General features: G+C 39.5%; 1 protein-coding gene and 1 pseudogene across 2 annotated transcripts in view; both read right to left on the bottom strand.

The window, feature by feature from the left end:
• C7 (complement C7) overlaps positions 1-1,902 on the bottom strand; it is a 59,662-nt gene extending 57,760 nt beyond the window's left edge. The window contains exon 1 of the mRNA XM_081233000.1: positions 1,772-1,902. Coding sequence (XP_081089126.1) covers positions 1,772-1,777 — 6 coding nt within the window. The 5' untranslated portion in view covers positions 1,778-1,902. The remainder of the gene's footprint in view (positions 1-1,771) is intronic.
• Positions 1,903-14,468: 12,566 nt separating this feature from the next.
• LOC308616548 (large ribosomal subunit protein eL21-like) lies at positions 14,469-14,992 on the bottom strand (annotated as a pseudogene). The gene has a single exon. The product of its transcript is annotated as a large ribosomal subunit protein eL21-like (transcript).
• Between the last annotated feature and the right edge of the window lie 3,082 nt (positions 14,993-18,074).

The raw sequence follows: 18,074 nt of genomic DNA, 5'->3' as shown, positions 1-18,074 counted from the left end.
GTATAACTGACAGAAGACATCTGATAACATCAGATCAGCTCTGGGTGTAGCGAGGAAGCAGAAAAGCCCTCATCTGAGACATCACTGTGCCTGACCACATCGCAGCACCATGTGAATCATGCTTTAAGTTTACAAACCCCAGGTTCATCTCAGTCCACGGAAGAGAAAGTGAAGGTCTGGACCACAGCCAGCTCAGAGGGAAACACTTTTTGCTCTAAAGTCTTGAAACACTTCAGACCCAGTTATCTCCTTTCCAAGGGATACAAAGAGAATGAAAAGAATTGTGGGACCACCTCTCTGAATTTAGTTCACATGAATGGTGGGGGCGGGGGGGGGCGGGGGGCGCGGGGGAGAAAAAAGAATACTCCCTCTTAAAAGGCCAGACCTGAAAACCATTTCTCGTGGTGTCTTCATAGCCTAAGTTTACCTTCTCTGAAATGTATCACAAAAGCATACCCTTCAGATTTACTGTAAAAATATGAATCTCTACTTTCAAATATAGGTGAGAACACTGCATGCAACTCACAAAGAAATCATTTCTTTATTTGTTGATATTTTATCAACCAACTGAAAGATAAAAGTAAATATGTTACCCCAGCAGAAAAATGTCATAATAATCAATGATCCCTCTTTAAGCACAAAACAATTATTAAGATGTCTCATCATAAAATAAGTAAGGAAATTGATTGATGGTTAATACAAATATTAGGAGAAAGTATACTAGCTAGATGACTCTAGGAAATGCATCCTATTCTTTTTGAGCTAACAAGCATTTTAAATTTTTAAATAAAAATACAAGACAGAGTGATAGAGATTAGATTATATCACAATTCTAACTTTGTATGGTTACTTGACATTCTAGCATCATAACATTAAACAAATTAATTTTATGATTTGTGTGTAATTTTCAATAACTTAATTAAATGTAATTTCACCCATGAGTTACTCAAGACACACCTCTCACTCCGCCTCCAAAGGCCCTGGAAAGTGAGCGTAGATTCAGTATTGCAAATCGGTGGCATAGTGATGACAAAAGCAATCTAGCAGCTGACAGGGCTGAGAAATTATTGTTCCAGCATTATAATGTAAATTTTTTAAAGTTTAAATACAAACCTCTGCAATAATAAAATTGTAATAGCAGGTTCAACTTATTTTTGCATCAGAATTCTAGTCTATGATAGTGATTTCTGTCTTCAGTCCTGCATTCCTTTTTCCTTAACATTTGGCCATTTTCCATTAGACCAATATGTGTTTTTGGTAAACCTTTAGTTTCATTCCATTTATCTGTATCTTCTACTCTCACAAGCCTTATCTTCTCCTCCAGATTCCAAACTCTAAAGTTGCAAGTCTCCAAATTCACTTTTCTATAAAGCTCTTAGATAAGTCAGATCACGGGGGTTCATTGCGTGACTCCAAATCGAACAAACAAAATCCGTGGGAGGGAATTTTTCCCTAAGGAATAACAATTGTATTATTGTATTTTATTTCTTAATGGCTTTCTTGGGACTTTCATAAACATTGTCTCCAATCTCTGATTCCCAGACCTCTAAACCAATAAATTAACTGCAAGAAAGGAAAAACAAATTCACTTTGGCTGAATTGTTAACTATATTTAATTAAGGATTTTTTTAAAGTCACCCTCGGAGACTTCTCTTTCCTATTTTCCCATGTATTTTTTTTTTTTTTTTTTTTTTTTTTTTTTAGTTACTTAAGTTAAGCCTTACTCCCTTTTGAGTTAGCTTCGTTCACAAAAATAATGAAGTTATCTTACCTTCATGTTTGGGAAAACATTCAGGGCAGAAGACAGAAGGAAAATTTCCTCCTCCAGTGCCCAGTGAATTTTCAACAGGAGGAAGAGCCCAGCAGTCTACTCCCCGGCTGTCTCTCCCTTCTGGGGATTCACTTGGCACTCATATATTGAGCAAATGGTTCCAAGACTTAGCTGTGACCCCAACCAGGTTCTCTGGGGACACGGAGAGCCTGCCCTGTACTTAGTCTGTCTTGAAACCAGATGCATCTTATCAATTTACCCAGGCCTTAGCTACAGTCAGCTGGGACTGTTTGGAAGTGTAGTTCTGAGAAAACATCTGTAAATCAAGAAAAGCAACAAATGTTCTCACTTCAGTGTTTAAGTGATTTTCAACCAAAGGAGACTCTGTGTAAGGCAAGGGATAAGCCTCCTTCCTGTTTCAATCTACCACGCTAAGCAGATGTTTTCATGATTCTCTAAAAGGGTGTTATACAGCAGACTTTGAGATTAAACACTTTGTGGAAGAAAAAATTTAAATGCAATTCTGTCACTCAAAATGTAAGTGGAACATTCTGGAGTGGAATCCCCCCAAAATATATATATCCTAACACAATATAATGCACATCCCTCATACTTGACTTTCAATGATCAAATGATCATTGAATGATCAAAAAGAGCATCTTTTTTTGCAAACATATTTAAAGGCATCACTAATTTCCCCAAGAACAGCCCTTAATCCTATGATATTCAGATCACTCTGTTGGAAAGTTCTTGTCACAGTCATCAACCATGTCTATGTTCTCTTCTTCAGTTGCCTTGTCTTATTCTGCCAGATCTTCACTTTCCATGGCTTTGCATTGATTCTAGCATTTCTCCAACATCATTTTCATAGATTTCACTAAAGGCTGCATTTTTGCAAGGTTTCAGATTTTCTATTAAAGTTGAGCTACAGTTTTTTTTTGTTGTTGTTGTTGTTTTTGGTTTTGGTTTTGGTTTTTTGTGAGCTACAGTTTTATTTGCATGGTTTGGCCAAATATTCTGAAACTTGCTGTTAGGGCATTATGGGTAGGAGTGACATACGTGTGAAGGAGGAAAGGAAATTTGAACTGAGAGTAATTTTATAACTAAACATTCTATTCGTGAATATTTTCCAGTTTTGATATTTTTTCTTTTTATATCCAAAAAATTTGAATAATAAAGAACGACCCCCAACCTCCATTTATAAATTAATGGTGGTCTTCCAGAGAAAATACTTCCACATCTTTTGTTCAAAGTGTTAGTGCTTTGTGTGGGAAAAAAATTTGCCACAGAGAAGATGATGTCTGATTCCTCAAAGAGTTCTTTTTTTTAATTCAACTCCAGTTCAATGAATTCCAGATGTCATGGACTCTCCTTAAGCACTCAATGTACAATTCCACATTCAGTGGCTGTCTTAGTTTGGGTTCCCCCAGAAGCAGATCTGAGACAAGAATTCAATTGCAAGTAGTTTTTTTTTTTTTTTTTCAGTTTTTTTGGTTTGGGGTTTCTTGTGTTTTAGGGGTTGTTTTGTGAAGTGAAGTGATCCTAGAAAGCACTGCTGAGGGCTAAGAAAGTGAGACTGGGAAGGAAAGGAAGTCAATACAAGGTACTTTAACATGCAAGATACTGAGGCAATTATAGCTCAGTCCCAATGAGGAAACCTGGGAGACACTGAAGAGCACATCTCAGAGTTATTCCAACGAGGGGGTAAAGGCTATATTTACCAACACCCTGTTTATCATTGGTTAAGGGTGGCTTCTGGACTCATCAACTCTCTGACACTTCCAGCTTGAACTGGGGATAGGTTGAGAACACATCCGTACCCAGGAAAGAAAGGAAAAAAAGACTTCCAGTAGAAAGTTGCAGGTATTTTCAGTATTTGTAAGATATAGGCAGGACGCCACCAGCACCTGCCACAGTAGTTTTTCATGCATGCATTCATGCATGTGCTCATTAATTTGTTCATTCTAAATTCAACAAATATTTACAAAGGTTGCATAACATGATAGGCTAGTGGCTTTGACAGATGGGAGGCTTGAGCAACATCCTTCTTTATTTTCATCGTTTACATGCTGTAAAGATCATAGTAGCCCATTTATAGAGTTTCCTTAGTCTAGAGGATGAGTCACACACATACAGATGTATCTGCGATAATTTAGAACTTGCATTGTTTGGCTTCCAGAGATTGTATGCCAGAAATTAAATCTAAAAAGTTTACAAAAACTTCCTTTCACCAAGTGCTTTGCACTTGCCCCTCTCCACAGCTTTGCTCTCATATGAACAGTTTTTTCTTTCTGGAATTTCAATGGAGGAGCCATTGGAACAAAGGTTTCAAATATAGGTGGGAGCCACACTGTGGGAAATTTGACTGCGGGAAAAAGTTGTGTAGACTTTATTCAAAGGACAATGGGAATTCGCTCACTGGAAGTTTTAAGGAAAGAATCAAAGTGATGTTTTAGGATAATTTAAACACTGGTATCATGCAGGCTACATGGAAAGGACAAGGAGGGGAAACAGGAAGTGTGATTTGGAATTTATTTCAGTAATCAGACAAGGGGCAATCAAGGCCTCATTTGAGAAGAGAAAGACGATGGACCAGAGGATTCACCAGACTTAGTGATTAAACATAATCACATATCAGATTGACTGAGAAAATTGGAAGAATTTAAGAACAAATTAATGAAGGGGGAAATAAGAAGTTGATGAGAAAGAGGTAGTTTTAGAAAAGGGACATTTTTATTTTGAAGAAAATATCTAACACATAACTGGAAATGTAGATCTCTTTGGGACAAAATATCTTGGCATGAGGGAGAGAGGTTACAGAAGAAGGAAAACCAAAACAATTCATTGTCAAGCCAATTGAGGGGAATTTCAAGGAACGGCCAGTCAACAAAGACAAGTGCCACATGGAGGTCAAAGAGAAGTATTAAGGGAAGCCCACACCACGCAGCAATTAAAACATTGTGGATAAACTGAAGGCAAAGTTTCCCCACAGATTTTCCACTCTAGTCCTACAAGACAATTCAGGAAGAGATCATTAATTTCGTGGTTGAATGAGTGTAACAAGCTGTGTATGTTATAGAGCAGGGTTTCTCAATCTCTGCATTGCTGACCTTTTGGGCTTGATCATTCTTTGTTGGTGGAGTAGTGGGAGGGTTGGGGGGTGTGTGGGGGGAGGGTGGGGAGCTGTTCTGTGCGTAGACGGTCAGCAGCATCACTGGTGTCTACCCATTCGATGGCTATAACACCCTTCCCCGGTCATGACAATCAAAAATGTCTCCAGACAATGTCAAATGTCCCCTGGAGGCAAAATCACCACCCTCCACTGAGAACCACTGTTAGAGTATCTACCCCCAGCAAATGCCCAGCCTTATATTCACAAAATGCAATGTACAGGGTAATGTCAATTAAATGTTATGAAAGTTCTACAGCAAGCAAAACTTTTTCAAACCAGAATTTCCCAAATTCATGTGACCACAGAACTTGTATTTTTTTCTTTTTTTTTTTAATAATTTTTTATTTTTGGCTGCGTTGGGTCTTTGTTGCCACACGCAGGCTTTCTCTAGTTGCGGGGAGGGGGGCCTACTCTTAGTTGCGGTGCGCGGGCTTCTCATTGCAGTGGCTTCTCTTGTTGCGGAGCATGGGCTCTAGGTGCACGGGTTTCAGTAGTTGTGACACGTGGGCTCAGTAGTTGTGGCACGTAGGCTCAGTAGTTGTGGCTCACGGGCTCTAGAGCACAGGCTCAGTAGTAGTGGCGCACAGGGTCAGTTGCTCCGTGGCACGTAGGCTCTTCCCAGATCAGGGCTCAAGCCTGTATCCCCTGCATTGGCAGACAGATTCTTAACGACTGTACCACCAGGGAAGTCCCAGAACTTTTATTTTTAACAACCCCCAAAACTGGTACATGTGACAGGCTTTGGCAAATTGTGTCTGAGCCAACACTGAATCAGTAGAAGGGGAAGCAGATTTCGGCCAGACTGTGGAAGAGTCTGCAAGGACCCAGTCCTCTCCCCTTCTCCTGCAGAGACACACTCCCTGTTCCCCACTAGTCCCCACTTCCTGAAGTAGCACTTCAAAAACTGTTACTGTCCCCAGACCCTAATGAAACTATTAGACCACTGATGATATCAAGAAGCTGTTCTGGTCCATCTCGGAGAGATACTAGAAAACATTTTAACAAGTCTATTTCATTTACTAGTTATTTTGTTTTGTTCTGAATTGTTCCAACAGATTCCACTTACTCTGGGGGCATACGAGGAGCTCTGGGGGCTTACGAGGAACACACTCCTTTTTTCTGTTAAGTCTGATAAGGTCAGAATTGAAACCGCCAGAGGCTGGAGTAAAGAAGCAACAGCACCCCCTAGTGGCAAGCATGCTCCAGTCCCTTGAGTTAAACAATAGCGTTAGGCTCTGGAGTTAAACCACTCAGAGGGAATGAGAAACATAGAATCTTCTTAGGCTCCCAGTCAAGGGTTTGTTAAGCTAATAAGTACTCCAGATGGTATCTCTTTTTCCATTAAAATGTCACTGTGTGAATAGTTTGAGAAAGAAAAATGGCAGGCAATGACTTAGCTAAAGGAAGATTGCAGCAAAATAATTATTGTTAATGCTTTATCATCACACCTTTATCATTACACCTAAATACTGTGATTTGTGCATTAATTTTTTTCTAATAGGACATTTTATTCCAATATTATTTGTATAATTTTTACTTTCCTATTTTTTAACATCTTTATTGGAGTATAATTGCTTGACAATGGTGTGTTAGTTTCTGCTTTATAACAAAGTGAATCAGGTATACATATACATTTGTTCCCATATCTCTTCCCTCTTGCGTCTCCCTCCCTCCCACCCTCCCTATCCCACCCCTCTACGTGGTCACAAAGCACTGAGCTGATCTCCCTGTGCTATGTGGCTGTTTCCCACTAGCTATCTACCTTACGTTTGGTAGTGTATATATGTCCATGCCACTCTCTCACTCTGTCACAACTTACGCTTGTGCATTAAAGTGAGGTCACTAGATGAGTATTCTCTGCTGGCATCAATTCCTTCATAAGAATGTTGTTTTAGGTTTAAATAGATTAAGTAGTATGAACAGGGCTTCACACTTCCCTTTTAGGCAAGATGTCCTTGCCCTTTACAACACTAGACACATCTTTGCCCTGGTGGTCCTGATGGCTGCAGATGGCAAGGATCAAATGACAATCGGGAGGCGATAAGACATTTTGTCATGATGGTTTTCAATAGTGGCAGGCACTTGCTAGCTTTAGGAGAGGACCCGGATTTGTTTGGGTTTCTAGCTATCATCTGGGTTTTTCAGTTCTTTGCAGTACGTGGCAGGAGCCTGCAAGTCTAAAAAACATTTCATTTGGTTTATATTTGAATGAAGTCAAACAGCTCTGAGAAAGCAGATACGAAAGATTTCCGTGGCTCTACAACTGTATTCGGTAAAATCCTGCAGAGGAAGTGTGAATATCAAAGGGCAAGGTCATTTATTTGCTCTTCACTTTAACCTTGTGGTGCCCAAGTAAAAAAAGGTGTTTTTTTTTTTTCTCAGACTAAGACTTCAGCATATTATACCCTAAAATAAAAATCAATCACTTTCAGAAAATGTCAGTCTGTCCCATAATTTTAAACACTACCTCCTTAAACTGTCTTTAAACAGATATATTTTGATATCAGATTCATCATTACATACTCCACAGGTCAAGAAAGAGTAAAGAATGAGTGGTGGAAAGGAGTAAAATCCTGAATTGTACAAATTTTTCAAATGTTTGTGACAAAATCTTAGAAACCAATGGAAAACAGTTATAAACACATAACTAGAGACTTTTCCTTAAAAGTAGGACTTTCCCCAAGAGCAATAAAGGGTACTAGTTTTGTTTCACTAGTACAAATATGTGCTCTAAAGGTTGACAGTTTTTGTTCAAATCTTGAGCAAGTTGCTTAGCCTCTTTAATCCTCTTGTTTCCTTATCTGAAAAGTGGAAATAATATTATCTAACTCAAAGGGTTGTTATATTAATGAACCCGAGTAAAGCAATTAGACAGCACCTGGAATATAATAAGCTTAGTCCAATAAATGTGAGCTAGCATACAAAAGATTAGAGACAACCCAAATATTCATCAGCAGTGGATTGGTTAAGTAACTTGTACAGTATACACATTAAAAGAAATATTTTGCAGCTATTAAAAAAAACTGAAGAAGTTTTCTATGCACTGATATGGAAAGATCTACAAAATACACTGTTAAGAAGAAAAAGAAAGATACAGACCAATAAGTTACTTTGGAGTTAAAAGGATGAAGGAGGGGCTTCCCTGGTGGTGCAGTGGTTGAGAGTCCGCCTGCCGATGCAGGGGACACGGGTTCATGCCCCGGTCCGGGAAGATCCCACATGCCGCGGAGCGGCTGGACCCGTGAGCCATGGCCGCTGAGCCTGCGCGTCTGGAGCCTGTGCCCCGCAACGCGAGAGGCCACAGCAGTGAGAGGCCCGTGTACCGAAAAAAAAAAAAAAAAGGATGAAGGAGAATAAGAATACATTTGGGGGAGGGGGTCTCTGCACCATCCCCAGGTGCAATGGCGCTTCTCTGGGTTTGTGGGGCTCACTGAGTGCCCAGGGAAAGTCAGGAGCAGAGCTCTGCACCAGCTGTGGAAGTGGACTGCGCTTCACTTTGGTCTATGTACCCAGATGATTTTCATCCACCTTGGGTAGTTATCCCCTTTGAGCATCAGCACTGCTCTATGTTATATATGAAAGTTGTTAAGAAAGTCCATTCTAAGAGTTCTCATCACAAGGAAAAATATTTTTTTCTGTTTCTTTAATTTTGTATCTATATGAGATGTGGGATGTTCACTAAACTTATTGTGATAATTATTTCATCATGTACGTAAGTCAAATCATTATGCTGTACACCTCAAACCTATACAGTGCTGTGTATCAATTATATCTTAATAAAACAGAAGAAGAAAGTTTAAACAATTAATTCAAAAAGAATACTTTCATACTTCTTTGTATTTGCATGAAGAAACTCTGGGGCTTCCCTGGTGGCTCAGTGGTTGAGAGTCCGCCTGCCGATGCAGGGGACACGGGTCCGTGCCCCAGTCCGGGAAGATCCCACATGCCGCGGAGCGGCTGGGCCCGTGAGCCATGGCCGCTGAGCCTGCGCGTCCAGAGCCTGTGCTCCGCAATGGGAGAGGCCACAGCAGTGAGAGGCCCGCGTACCGCAAAAACAAAACAAAACAAAACAAAGAAACTCTGAAAGGATACATGAGAAACTAATAAAAATTATTATCTGACAAGGGATACATGGAGAAGGGGACTAGGTTGTCGACTGGAAAAAAAACAAACACAACCTAGCAGTGGAGAATTACATTTTATTCAGAGGACCTTCTAAGGGCTTAAGCCTGGAAGACAGCCTCCCAGAGCACCCTCAGGCACTGCTCCAAGGAGGCAGGGGGGAGCCAGGATATACAGGAGTTTTGCAACAGAAACCAGACAGCTGGACCATCAAAAGATTACTGTTAATGAAGAAAACCAGACATCTCAAGTTACTGAATTTAGCACTGTTCTGTGTATGGGAAGATGCAAGAGTCTGGGCTCACTGAAATCATTCCTTTGTCGTGCACCTTAGTATCCTGCTTTTCTCCATCCTGAATCCCCTCAGGGTGCACAGTTGGGAGTGGCTGCAGTGGCTGCTGGCTTGGTGGCTGCAACATCCTTTGTTTACTGACAACAACATTTTTCACTCACAAGGTGAAAAGATGGAAACAGGTTAGATTGAAAAAGAGATGGAACTAAGACTTTACACCTTATACTTGCTTATATTTTTAATATGTTAATGAATGCATTACTTATTTGCAAAAGAAATTTTAAATTATTTAATTTTATTTTGTTAGCTGCAATAAGATAAGCATCCTAAAGATGCTCTGTCTTTTGTATGTCTGCTTGTTTGTTGGTTCTTTTGTTTGAAGGAACCGGAGTATATTGTGATGATACACAGAGCCATGATAGAAACAGGAATCTTATTGAAATGCTTCGTGGGCACCAGGGGCAAAAGGATGGTCTGGATGCAAGGTAGATCTGGTGATTCATAGATCTTCACTTTAATGCACTGCTGGTATAGTTCCTTGATATTTATGTGACCGTGTTTCCAATGTATGCTCTTTAACAGTGAGCATATGGGACTTCCCTCATGGTGCAGTGGTTGAGAATCCACCTGCTAATGCAGGGGATAGCGGTTTGAGCCCTGGTCCGGGAAGATCCCACATGCCCCGGAGCAACAAAGCCCGTGCGCCACAACTACTGAGCCTGCATGCCACAACTACTGAAGCCCGCACGCCTAGAGCCTGTGCTCCACAACAAGAGAAGCCACCGTGACGAGAAGCCCACACACGGCAACGAAGAGTAGCCCCCGCTCACCTCAACTAAAGAAAGCCCGCGGGCAGCAGCGAAGACCCAATGCAGCCAAATATAAATAAATAAGTAAATTTATTAAAAAAAAACAGTGATGGGGATATATGTATATGTATAGCTGAATCACTTTGTTATAAAGCAGAAACTAACACACCATTGTAAAGTAATTATACTCCAATAAAGATGTTAAAAAAAAGTGAGCATATGACTGAAGTGCACTGATGGTATGTATTTAAATATACATATAGATGTAATAAGTTACTTGTACTCTTAAAGAAATTAGTTTCACTCTCTTTTTTCTCCTTCTTCAGCTTCTACTAGTATGAACCTGCTTCTTGGGAGAAAATGTGGCTTGCCAGAAAGACCATCAGACAAATCTTGTCTCAAATGTAGGCTTTACTGTTTGCTATCTGAGTTATCCTCTTAAGCTTCAATTTTCTTACTGAAAGGATAATGAAACCTTCTTTATAGGGTCGATGAAATCAAGATATATAAAATACCCAATGCAGCATCTTGAACACATATAGGCTTCCACACCCTCCCCACCCATGGGCAATAAGTGAGTTTTTTAAATATATGCATAAGCAAATATGAGCCAAAGAAAAATGTTAGCAAATATTTTTAGCAGTTTATCCAAAGATATTCCTCCAGTGATACACAGTTTGGGTGTCAGACTTCCTGAGAAAATCAAATCAACTTACAAACATTCAGTCCAGAAGGAACCTGATTAATAATTACCAAGGAGATTACCAACTATCTGACATGAGATTCTTATGAGTCTGTGAAGATAGTTACTGGGGAACCTAGGGCTATTTTACTGGTCTAAGTTTATATGATCTAAAATGAGAATGTACAGGCTTATCAAAGTATCAGGACCCTTTCTTTAGACTGAAATTATATCAACTTGCATTGCGATAGTGATGGTACAGTTCATGCAATGGGAAAGGCCAGTTGACAGTTGCATTACTGTAACTTTGATTAGGCAAACAGTGAAACCAGTTATGTTAATAAATGCTTTTATTGTGAAAAAATCTTTCAAAACCTGTGGTCCAATGCAGGGTGAAATGAAGAGGGCACCTCATTTGTGAAAACATCAAGAAGAACTTGGCAGAACATTTAGCACTTAGAGTCAGTAGAGGTTAGTGGCTGCTCCCATCAAGACTAAAGTGGGGAAACCTCAAAATGGGAAGTAGCCTTTCAACACTGTCCAAACACAGGAAGCAACCTCTCAGTTCACAGGGGAAATTGAGCAACACTCTTGAATTGTATAAAACAGACCCATGAAAATGGACGTACTTGTTAATGTCTGCTCTGAAGTGTGTCTAAAACTGCCACTTACTTCTTCCCCAGAATAGACCCTATGTTTTTAGGTAGCAGGTTGAGAAACACATATTTTAACAGGATGGGCACATACATAAATGAATCAGTGCAATACAGCACCTCAGAATCATTCTTGACTTTTTCTTCCTTCTCACTACCTCCCACACCCAATTAGTCAACAAGTTCTGTAGAACATACTTCGAGTTATACACCCCTTTACTCTGTTCTACTGTCAGTGTAGAGCCAAGCCCTCCATGTCTTTTACTCCTTATCTTCTGTCTGGTATATTTGCTTATTGGGATATAATTCACATAGCATAAAACTCACCCTTTTAAAATGTATAATTCAGTGACTTAAAAAATATTCACACGAGTGTGAAGCCATCACCACTATCTACAGAAATCCTGTAATCCTTAGCAGTCACTCCCTATTTTCCACAGCCTTCTAGGTCCTGGAAGCAACTAATCTACTTTCTGTCTCCATGAATTTACCTCTTCTAGGCACTTTATATAAATAGAATCATATAACAAGTGGCTTTTTGTGTCTGACTTCTTCACTTAGCACAATGTTTTCGAGGTTCACCCATGTTGTGGCATGTATCAGTACTTTATTCCTTTTTATGGATGAATAATATTCTATGGCTGTACTGTATTTTGTTTATGCATTCATCAGTTCATGGACATTTGAGTTGTTTCACTTTGGGGCTATTATAAATAATGCTGCTATGAACATTCATATAGAAGTTTTTATATGGACACATGTCTCCATGTCTTTTGAGACTATACCTAAGAGCAGAATTACTGAGTTATATGGTAACTCTTTGCTTAACATTTTGGGGAACTACCAAACTGTCTCCAAAAAGAGCTGCACCATTTTACAGTCCCACCAACAATGTATGAAAGTTTTAATTTCTCCACAACTTCAGCAACACTTCTTACTGTCCAACTTTTTACTTACAGCCATCTGAAAGGGTACAAAATGGTATCTCAGTGTGTCTTTGATTTTTATTTCTCTAATAACTAATAATATTGAGCATCTTTTCATGTGCCTTTTGGCCATACGTATTTCTTCTTTGGAGTAATGTCCTTTACACATTTTTTTAATTTGGTTTCTTGTTTTTTTGTTATTGAGTTGTAAGACTTCTTTACATATTTTAGTTACTAGACCCTTATCAGATATATAACTTACAAATATTTTCTCCCATTCTATAGGTTGTCTTTTCACTTTCTTGATAGTGTCCTTTCATGGACAAAAGTTTTTAGTTTAGATGAAGTCCAATATATCTAATTTTTTTGTTCTTCCCTTGCTTTTGGTGTCATAGCTAAGAATCCACTGTCAAATCCAAGGTCATGAAAATTTAGCCCTATATTTTATCAAAGAGTTTCATAGCTCTTTTTAGGTCTTCATTCATTTTGAGTTAATTTTGTATATGGTCTGAGGTAGGAGTCCAACTTCATTCTTTTGCCTATGGATATATAGTTGTCCTAGTACCATTTGTTAAAGAGACTTTTATTTACCCATTGAATTGTCTCAACATCCTTGTTGAAAATCCTCATCTTAGGAGGAAAACTTTTTAAAATCCTTTACCATTAAATGTGATGTTTGTTGTGGTTTTTCATAAATTCTCTTTATCATGTTGGAGAAGTTCCCTTCTACTCCTATTTTGTTAAGTATTTATATCATGAAATGGTGCATCTCACCTGCATCTACAGAGATGGTTGTGGGCTTTCTGTCCTTTACTGCTTTAATATGATGTATTACCTTAACTGATGTTCATATGTTGAACCAACCTTGCATTCCTGGAATAAACCCTCATTTGGCCATGGTATGTACTCCTTTTTATATGTTGTCAGATTCAGTTTACTAGTATTTTCTTGAGGAACTTTGTGTCTATACTAATAAGGGTTATTGTTCTGTAGCTTTCTTTTCTTGTTATATCTTTCTCTGGTTTTCATGTCAAAGTAATGAGTGAGTTGGAACATGTTCCCTCCTCTTCTATTTTGGGGAAAATTTTGTGAAGGATTGGAAGGACTCCATCTCTGTCACCTTACCCTCCTATTAGTAAACATTTGTATAAGTAACCATTTGTGTTTGTTTGGGGTGTCTTTCCAGTGTTTCTTTCATGCAAATATAAGAAATACAAATATATGTTCTTATGATTGGATGGATGAAAAGAGAGAAGAAGGATGAAACAGTTATCCACAAGTCTTTCAGTGTAAGAAATCTTGGATTCTTACAGTCAAAACTACACTTGCCAATTCTCCCCATTCCACCCTGTCAATTATCCCTAATATATATGTCAAAACCACAAGGCTTATTAAATTCAGTCTGCCTGTTCTCTTCCTGTACCCTGTGATTGGTCTTACTTTAAAGTGACGATTATGAACCTCAAGTGGGCCTTTAAATGGTAATCACACTACTTTGCCTAGTCCATTCAATTGTTCATCCTGACTATTTCACACTTCTTTTTCTAAACCGTTTTCCACAAATTCACTCTCTGGTAATAACCTTCTTCTCTACCTCCCTGAGAAAACTGGACCAAAAGAGAGAGCTTCCACATACCCTCACTGAACCAATGTATTTTCTCTCTGGTTAGCGTGTTGCTTCTTTATACTCCTAACTCAGTAGCTAGAAATTCTACCTCACATTTCTCTACTAGAGTCCTGAAGAGAAGAAAGATAACTTTGGACTCATACTGAGTCTTTTTTGATCTCTAGAATCCCTGGGATGCCTATCAGAGAACATTGGTTCAGAATACTCTCAGACAGGCATTCTAAACAAGAAAGGAGCCTTGCCCCAACCTCAGCCCTGGAACTAAACTGGTGTCTTTTGGGGCACTGGGATGGATGTGAAGATGGGTGAGTTGATGCTAACAAGATTTTTGTGTGTGTGTGTGCTTTAAATATTTGTTTGGGGAAGGGGGTCACACACTTCTACTCAATTAAGATAAACATTTATACAGTCTTTTATTTTCTTTACACCCATTATGCCATGAATTCATAGGGAATGGGCTCCAACAGTTCAGGCTCCTTTCCATTGGTTCTAACAAAGTGTGCTTCTCTGGGTGAAGCAGGCTGGCGTTTCAGTTGAACCCAAGTACCTTTCTCTTTGGCTTCCTTCTTTTTCTGATTATTTTCCTTCACTCATTTCAGGAAGCTATCTCAGCTCTTAGAGTGCTTAATATGCTTGATACACACATTAATTCTCTTGGCAAGAATCTTGCCCTTAACCTGATTGTTTACAATGATGCCAACAGCATGCTGGGTAACACTGTAGACTCTCCCAGTTTTGCCATGGTAACATTTGTGGGGCATTCCTTTTTGAACACCGCCCATTCCCTTGATATCCACAATATCACCTTTCTTGTAGATTCGCATGTATGTGGCCAAAGGAACAACTCCATGTTTTCTAAAAGGCCTAGAGAACATGTAGCGGGTGCCCCTACTCTTTCCCTCTGTGTTGGTCATTTTGGCGAATTACGGGAAGATGGCGGTTCCGGCTGAAAAGCCTAACAAGATTTTAAGTGGCAGGAACAGAGCTCTCTCTTAGCCACATAAGGCTTAGTAGAATCAATACTGGGCTTAACCAGTGTTTATCTTGCATGTCTATGTCCTATGACATTCCTCTCTTATTTGTCTTGTCATGAATCTTTCTTTACTGGTGTTTACTTAATATTGATAATTGGGATGCTAGGGAAAGGTAGGGGGTGCAATGGGGAAAGCTGGTGCGTATAACTTAGACTGAAAAAATCCAGGAATTCTTACACTGACTTGTTGATAACTATTTCATACTTACTTTCCCCCTCATAGTTTCAAGATCTACTATCTCACATTTGTTCTTAATCAATGGCTTTCTTATTTCAATTGAAAAAATGGAATCCAATATAAAGGACTTCCACACACTCCCACTGTGCAACAATGCACCTACCAGCATCTAAGCCCAAATACTCTGCCTTACCCTTTGTTACCACAGGTGAACTCTGCATGTTACTGAGGCCAACTCCTCCAACTGTTGACCAAATTCCATCTTGTTCACTCACATTTAGAACCTGCAGAGCCAGCATTCATTATCCTTAAAAACTCTGCTTAGAAACAGTCCTGCACTCAGTGAGATCACATCCCCACTCTTTTACAATTAAGCATTGCATGGTGGAGTGATTATTTGACCCTTGTTCCAGCAGAGATATTTAAGTGTTTCCCCAAACAAGTACATTTCCAAGACCCAATGATTTTCTGCATTTGGGCCCAAGGTAGGTACTCAGAGCATTTTGCAGAATGAATAACATTCACAGACACAACCCCAGATCCCAGCGTTCAACTCCAGCCAGAGAGTTTCTAACTCTCTCAGGAAAAGTTTTGCCTAGTGTTTGATTCATTATTGATGAATGCCCCCAATAAAGTACAATAAAGTATGTTGATTAGGCCTATTTCAAGAAGAAAGCTTATTATCCTTTTAAATCCAGTAGGTTCCCCACACCTTATGCCAGAGGAACTTTTTTTCACTCTCATAACAACTAAGCACTCTGCTGAGTGATACGCCCCTTTGGTTAAAAAAAGAAAAGATAGGGCTTCCCTGGTGGCTCAGTGGTTGAGAGTCCGCCTGCCGATGCAGGGGACACGGGTTCGTGCCCTGGTCCAGGAGGATCCCACATGCTGCGGAGTGGCTGGGCCCGTGAGCCATGGCCGCTGGGCCTGCGCGTCCGGAGCCTGTGCTCCGCAAAGGGAGAGGCCACAACAGTGAGAGGCCTGCGTACTGCAAAAAAAAAAAAAAAAAAAAAGAAAAGATAAACCCTAAGTTTCTTCAGCAAGAGTATAAAAAATATGATGCTGCCCATAAATAAAATTGAATTTCTAAAACGTTTTATATTCTATATGAAAGCATCTTTCAAAAATATATGGGAAAAAAATGCCACTGATGATTTAAGCTCCCAGGTAATGAAAGGAGCTATTGAGCCTAATTCTTCTAAGATAAATTCAAGACATTAAAGCAGTATTTCTCGTGAATTAGTGGAAACATTAGGTCATTGCAAAAACTTTTCCATGTGTCCCAGCCTCTGTCATCTGCCCTCTCTTTTTTCACTTCTCTTTCAACCAAAAAAAATTCCCCCATGTCAATTTTCAGGCATATTTTCCAGATACACTTAACCCCAATATTTATCTCTCATGACACCTGAAATTACAACTTTAACAATTTATTCTTTGCTTCAAACCATCCTCCCCCAGGCTGGCCAACTTAAAAGTCCTACTTGAAAGAATACTGACTATGTAGAGGGAAAGAGAAAAGAAAGGTAAGGAAAAGATATAAGAAAGAAATTAAGCATATTAGCCTTTCAATCTGTGTCAGGGCTGAGCCAGTGATACCAACATTCCTGGATCTCAAAGCTCCCACTCTGGCCTTGCATCCTCCTCCAGCCCATTCTGCTGCCATGAGTAAATAGGTCATCTACTGTCTTTGTATAGTGACAGATGGTAACTAGACTTATCATGGTGATGATTTTGAAATGTATAGAATATCGAATCACTACTTTGTACACCAGGAACTAACATAGTGTTATAGGTCAATTATACTTCAAGAACAAACAAACAAAAGAACTCATAGAGAAAGAGATCAGATTTATGGTTACCAGAGTCAGGGGATGGGGGAGGAGGAATTGAATGAAAGCAGTCAAAAGGTACAAACTTCATGTTATAAGATAATTAAGTATCAGGCATGTGATGTACAATGTGATTAATATAATTAACACTGCTGTATGTTATATATGAAAGTCATTAAAAGAGTAAATTCTAAGAGTTCTCATCACAAGAAAAAAGAGTTTTTTTCTTTTTCTTTTATTTTGTATCTATAGGAGATGATGGATGTTTGCTAAACTTGTGATAATCTTTTCATAATGTATATGAGTCAAATAATTATGCTGTACACCTTAAACTTATACAGTGCCTTATGTCAATTATGTCTTAATAAAACTGGAATAAAAAAAGGTTAAAAGTTGGGACTTCCCTGGCGGTTCAGTGGTTAAGAGTCCGTGCTTCCACTGCAGGGGACACGGGTTCGATCTCTGGACCTAGAACTAAGATCCCGCATGCCACACAGCATGGCCAGAAAAAAATAAAGGTCATCTACTTTACAAGGGGTTTCTTGACTGCAGCATCACCGCTTCCATCTCCAAGACTGCAGTGGTCCAATCAAGTGGGCGAAGCTGCAGCATGGGAACAGAGAGGTTACTGCTAACTCCTTCTACAAAGGCAGAGTGGATTGTATATTCCACCTTCCCAAAGAGCAGGAGTATGTTCCTTCTGGAAGGGCACCATGACAAGTGTCAACAGATGTTTCCTTACTTGAGCCCTTCACTTTGCTTTAAGGATAACTACAAGCAGGGGTTCTTAGGAGGAATACAAGCACACACAGCACCAAAGCATTTTGGTCCTTCGTGCAACAGCTGTAGCCACTTCACTCTTCTTCTTCCCCTCATCAGATTTTCCCTGAACCCAATTTGTATCTGATGTTGGAAAATCTGCCAAGGCAGCAGAATTTAAAAGCCTTGTTGTTTTCCTACCCCCGTGATACTGTGAGCCA

The sequence above is a fragment of the Mesoplodon bidens genome (genome assembly GCF_964165515.1).
Source record: "Mesoplodon bidens genome assembly, chromosome: 4".
Classification (NCBI taxonomy): Eukaryota; Metazoa; Chordata; class Mammalia; order Artiodactyla; family Ziphiidae; genus Mesoplodon; species Mesoplodon bidens.
The sequence above is the reverse complement of the archived record's forward strand: the minus strand, read 5'-3'. Positions and strand labels throughout refer to the sequence as shown.